This window comes from Alosa pseudoharengus, unplaced genomic scaffold, assembly GCF_046254945.1.
Source record: "Alosa pseudoharengus isolate Yale_2024_CS ecotype anadromous, Long Island Sound unplaced genomic scaffold, YU_APseudo_1.1 YU_APseudo_1.1_scf_1, whole genome shotgun sequence".
In the NCBI taxonomy this organism is placed as follows: domain Eukaryota; kingdom Metazoa; phylum Chordata; class Actinopteri; order Clupeiformes; family Clupeidae; genus Alosa; species Alosa pseudoharengus.
In genome coordinates, this window is record NW_027468564.1 from 6833679 (window position 1) to 6840004 (window position 6326).

The window sequence follows — 6326 nt, forward strand, 5'->3', positions numbered from 1 at the left end:
CTATGACTACAGGGACAAGTAGGAAGGATAATAGTGTTAACTATATGAATTAAAGTTATTTTATATGAGAAAGAACTGTATATGACAGCAGTAGCTACATGATTAACCTATATGCCTTGTTTGCTCAGAAGTGGGTGTAGTAAAGGAGCAAATCACCAAACAACAACATGATAGCTGACCCATGCAAAAAAAAAAAACATGTAAACAATAGTTCAATATGCCTCTTAGTGGAATTGTGGGATACATTTCAAATGCTTTATTTCTTCCTTCCTGTTTTTGTTATCAACCTTATCAACCTACCCTTGTGGAATAGTGGAATATTGGTAGTCTACTAATAAAAAACTACAGGATAAGAGCTGAAATGTTGCTTTATTTATCTAATTTCCACCACCACTAAAAAAGTGGGCCGGTCTTGGGCGTGAAACTCCCGGGCTGAAAAGTGGCCCCACTCCGGCCCTGGTGGGTACTAATTGAAATCCCTAATCCCTAACTTCACAACACTTCATGAAATGTGGGGTGATGACAGCAACCCCCCTGCCACTGGCAAGATAGGCGTACAATATCAGTCCCTGCACACTGTTGTTATAATTAGCAATATAATCAGCATGGTGACATGGTGTCCCTGTTAATATAAATTCATTGAAGCCCTTTCAAGGTGTGATGATTTTTTTCGGCGGGCTCTATACAATGGAATCTCACTGCAACAATGAACAGAGAACTTCTCGATGCACATGATGTGCATGAAAAGAAAAATTATGTTCATTCACAGAAATGGAATGTGCATCATGTTAGTTTAGAATAGGCTATTTAGGCATTTGAACCCAGGATGCAGTGCAGCCTGCCATAGTTTTATAGGCTATGCTGACAAGTGCTGCAGATCAGTCTCTGAGGCTATGCCCTCTGCTTCTTAGCAGACTTTTAGCATATCATAGCCTGTGCATGTGTTATGTAACTTAGTTGATTTATGTTTTATGTAATGGGATAAATCAGGGGTTCCCAAAGTGGGGGTCGCGGGACAGGGGTGGGTCGCGAAATGATTTCCATAAATCAAATACATTTGGAAAAAATAAAATTCTGAAAAATTATGACTGGTTATGACTGGATAAGATCACCATTCACTGTAACCACCGCAAGTCATCTGTCAGCCGGCATGGAGGACGCACTGGTTGAGCTGTCTTGTGACCGCACTTTAAAGACAGATTTTAATTCCAACACGCTTGCTGAGTTCTGGATTTCAGTCGAGAGGGAATATCCACAGCTATCCAAGGCCGCGATGGACGTACTGACGCCGTTCTTTGCACTGACATATATTAAAAACAAATACAGATCGCGTCTAAATGTGAAGGATGATCTCCGTGTGGCCGTCTCCACAATTAAACCAAGAATGGACTTGCTGTGTTCCGCGCATAGCGCGCATCCATCTCATTAGATGAGATTAACGCTGAAACGTAGCATGCCAAAATGTAAATTTGCGCAGCAACAATGTGTTTACAACAGTTTGTGGATATTACCCTGACTGAGATATTATTCTGTTAAAGCAACACCAAAGATTTTTTGTACATTAAAATATTGTTTCCAAAATCATCGACTCGTAACAGGGTGAACGGCACTTCTGCATTCTCTTCGCGACCCTCTATCGGCTATAACCGCACTATGCAAGTTTGCCAGATCGGGTAGCGGATCTGTAGTTCGATGGAATGAGACATAAGAAACTACAAATTTGACTTGCTTCTGATGTCGCAATACATTATACTTTCATAAAATCATGCAACGTAGGCTACTCTACCTTGTCTGTAGACATCGTTATTTCCAAAGCCAGTGCTGGATAAACAAGCGTGCGTGCGACAGGAAAAGTGCTTTGGTGTTGCTTTAAAATGGAAATTAAAGTAATGTTTCAAAGTTAAGTTTGCACATGACAGCAATAATGTGCACTCATGGATATTATTTTTTGACTAAGGTATTCTGCTTTTATCATATAGTAAAGTTCTATATGTAAAATCATAACAGGCTGCTCTGTTATTTTGTGTTGTCGTTAAGCCCGTGTGCGTATGGCAGGTGCGCACATTTTATTTTATTTGAGTCACATCCAGGGATAGTGGGGGTCGCCAGTCTGGTTATTTTAGGGGTCGCGGGTTGAAAAGTTTGGGAACCCCTGGGATAAATATTATTTATGTATGGATTTCTACAAAAACATGCGTGCGCAACAGTGCTCTCCATGAAAAGAATAAAATGAGTTTTTGTGCTGAAAACTGCACCAATTCGAAATCACGATGGTTAGATTGTTCAATATGTTCAATATCCCTAACGGAATGCATGTCTTCGCCAAAAATGACAAAATACGATGTTATATTAATAATGCAAATGAACGGCAAACTCTGAAATATAGTCTGAAATTAGATGTTATTATCATTGAGACAACAGGGGTATACAAAAAAATCTGATTGTAGCCTACAGCAGCCGACTATTAAGTTTATAACGTTGTGGACGGCCACCAAGCGTCTTCTGCCCCATGGCTGCGCACGCATCTAGTTTTGTTGGTAAACGGAAACCCGTGGGGTTTGGGTGACGTCGCACTCGCAGTCGCTGCCTAGCAACCGGGACAGTTGGAAACAGAGAAGACATGAAGCTACACGGTTTTGACAGTGGGATGAAAAAGTTACTAAAAAGGCTACAAGCTGTCATAACAGTTCAGTCTACTGTAGTAAAGTTAGGTCGTACAGTCACTGAGGTCGATAGTCACGTATTATTTTCAGTATGAGTCTGTTGAGAAGACATTGCGGAGGTTAGCCGTAGTAGCTGGATGTGGCAGTTTGAAGGAAGACGTTAACGTTAGCAGCTAGTCATTTGGTGACTAAAGCGGTAAGTGCTAGTGCTAACTAGATCAGCAAGAGAGTATTAACACATTCCGGTACAAACGTCTTGGGAGCTGTTTACTGTCGATCGGGAAAGTAGAGAAGAGGGAGTGTCTGCCATAGTGAGATTAAGTTAACGTTAACGTTACAACTTGGTGGAGGTTGGAAAAGCCTCGAGTGGAAACCGTTAGCCTGGAAGCTCATCGCACGCGCAGCCAACCTTCCCAACTCAACAGCGATTCTCAGGGCAACGGTCGCCTCGCGTGTTCCCTGCCCACCAGTGACCAGTCTCCGCTGCTGGTCCTGCTAAGAGGTGTGTTGTGTTTGTGTGTCGCCTGAAAGGTACTGTAGCCTACGGTTTGTTTTACACATTCTTTTAGCGACCTAGTGGAACAGTCAACGTAGACTAAACCTAACACGTAGACTAGTTAACAAGGAGTATTTTTCTTGAAAGACACTCGTTTGAACGGCCATCACTAACGTTATCGTAAAGTCTGTCGGTCTCCATGGACTGAACTGATACATTGATGAACTTTTGTCACAGCAAAGTGTGTGTGTGTGTGCGTGTCTGTGCGTGCGTGCATGGATGGGATGGATGAGTGACCTGACCTGATGGGCTCAATTGCACTGCGCTGCGCTGTTCCCCTTGCATTCCGGGGAACCAGCTCAACTGATGAAGACAGTGCTGCAAAGTTGGAGGACAGTACACATTGGTCGTAGTGTTATCCGATTGCGTCAAAGTCCGAAATCATTCAGAGTAAACATGGCCTAGTGTTATCCAATTGCGTGCAGTGAGATTTTTAAATGCATGCTTGTTGCCGCCCCTGGAGTTGGGCCATTACATTGTTCGTGACCCTTAATCTTTCTAGATTACCAGGGTCTGGATTTTCCACACATCCACACAGAACAGAACATTTGATTTACAGACTTAAGCAAAAAACTTTATTCAAAAAACTTTTGAATAACAAAATACATTTCCTACTGTAGTGTCTCCATACACTAGAACAACAGTACATTTGATTGGCAGATACCATAATCAACGAAAAGCGGGAAACCCAGGAGTAAATGTGCTTCTAATGTAATTCTAGTGTTGTTTACAATTAGGCTACAGTATGTGTCCTGTTACTGCAGAAGGACTCTAGTCCTCACTACAGGCAACAAATGAATCATGAATCAATCAATAATCAGCAAATCTAAATGCAGCATCAACTGTTTACACTGGTACCATTTTCTGAGCATTTCACTACATTTAGTCTATTTTATTCAAAGTAACCTTGCATAGTGATATGTTGAGTTCTGTCATAATTCTGTCAAATGTTGTTGCAGATTTGCTGACTGTAAACTCACAGATAAATCCTGTGAGATTGTTGCTTCAGTTCTACAATCACCAAACTCCCTACTACAGCTGGACTTGAGTGACAATGATCTGGGGGATTATGGAGTTCAGCTTCTCTCAAAAGGACTGTCCAGTTTTAACTGCAAAATACACACATTAAGGTGGGTATACATTTTATTATCATCTTAGATTTCCTGATTAGGGAGAAAAAACATGACAATATAACATCAATTGGTCAGCACCAAAAACTAGCATTGAACATGCTGAACCTTATTGCTTATGCTTAGAGTTTAAAAATCTGTTTCTGGATTGGTCTAGTCCGTGACACATTATGTTACAATAAAGTAATATGGCACGAGTGAGAGTGGCATCGGTAGCATATATCACCATGGCTGTTATTTGCAATCAGGCACGAGGCCAGAGGCCAAGTACAGTGTGTTTTACATGGTGCCTGAACATTTATTTAGAGCACTGGAGCAGTTCTGTAGTCTATTGATATTTTCTATCATTTTTAGAACTATTAATAATAATGCCTATTCTTAAAGTCCACTGGCCAACAATGCCATTTAGGTGCTGAATAGATATAGTGCTGATAGGAAGTTTTTTCAGTTAAATTTTGACAACTGTAAAAACAAATGTGTACTAATTCAATAGATATCTCCTCCACACTTTGCATCACAGTCATCATATTCAATTTACTAGAGTCTCTCTCTCTCTCTCTCTCTCTCTCTCTCTCTCTCTCTCAGGCTCTCTGATTGTCTCATCTCAGAGAAGGGTTGTGGTTTTCTTGCTTCAGCTCTGTCTTCAAACCCCTCCCATTTAAAACTGCTTGATCTCAGCTACAATTATCCTGGAGAATCTGGACTGAAGCTGTTATCTGCTAGACTGGAGGATCCTGTCTGTAAACTGGAGATACTGAAGTATGTTCAGAAAGAACCCCCATTGTTGCACATTTAAACATTCAGCACGTTTTCATGCCAGGAATAAACCGTTTTGAATCAGTCTATTGCCCAAATTCCGTTTATGTCAATATTCCTTTTAACCTGTTTACAAGCAAGTAGAATGTCACATTTTGAGCATATTGCTGTTTACATAGCAATCGACATTATTCCAAGTAAGTCAGTGACGCAGCCTAATAGGCTCCCAACGTCCTGACGTAAATCTCCACTGGTGGAATTCCCTCTTTTGGCTGCATAATACAAAGTCTTCAGGGTCTTCCACCTATATTTCACTTGTTCAAGCGTACATCGATAGCCATCCTCATCAAGTTTTTAACAAAACGTTTTAAAAACGTCGCTATTACGACATTTTCTCCCATCGATGAACTCCATGACGTGCATGATTGCAAGACATACAACACACGAGTTTGTCTCCTCGTCTTTCCAAAAGTGTGTGCGTTGTTTTGCCATGATTAGGGAAGTGCCTGAGAGACAATTGGTTCATTTTATCCTAATTCTGTGGGAATTGAGCATGCGCAGGCCTACAACACTCTTCCTTCTGGGAGCATATTCCGTTCAAAGTGTTTTCATGACCCAATATTCCGTTTAAAACAGGCATATGCTGTGGTTTATCAATAAACTGAATATAGCCTTTTTCGGTTTATTTCAATCAGAATAAGGTGTTTACAAGACACACACATATTCGGTTTATTCCCAATAAACTGATTTGAAACCGTTTATTTGCTGCATGGAACCGTGCTGATTGTCTCTATTTTGGAGACCATAGTTATTTCTTCATACCTAGCGTACCGGCCTATTTTCAAATGTGTATTATATTAGCTGCTTTACACTGAAGTATATTTATTTCTTTGATGCAGCATGCAATAGTGCAAATATTTAGAGGTGAATTCAAATTCGCAGGCATACCAAATGTTAAGGAAACTGTTTTCTGTTTGTTTGTAACTGTTCCGAGAAAGCATATTGACCATAAACATTCATAACTGTTTACCGAATCTGAACGCCTTTCAGATTCTATGCTGCAAGATTAACAGAAAGACTTGCTTGTGTTGCTGGTGGTCCCTGATCATGCATTAAATAATGGAGTTTCACTGTTGGAAAGTGCATTTGTTATTCAGAGATAGTACTCAGGTTGCTCACTAACTCTATCTAAGTACAGGATAGACAGTGCTGGGGCTTTTT

The 6326-nt window shown here is 40.6% G+C and overlaps 1 protein-coding gene across 2 annotated transcripts in view; it reads left to right on the top strand.

The window, feature by feature from the left end:
- LOC143135392 (NACHT, LRR and PYD domains-containing protein 12-like) overlaps positions 1-6326 on the top strand; it is a 270809-nt gene that overhangs the window by 262026 nt on the left and 2457 nt on the right. For both annotated transcript variants that reach the window (XM_076296080.1, XM_076296074.1), the window contains 2 exons: positions 4179-4349; positions 4935-5108. In XM_076296080.1, coding sequence (XP_076152195.1) covers positions 4179-4349; positions 4935-5108 — 345 coding nt within the window. The remainder of the gene's footprint in view (positions 1-4178; positions 4350-4934; positions 5109-6326) is intronic.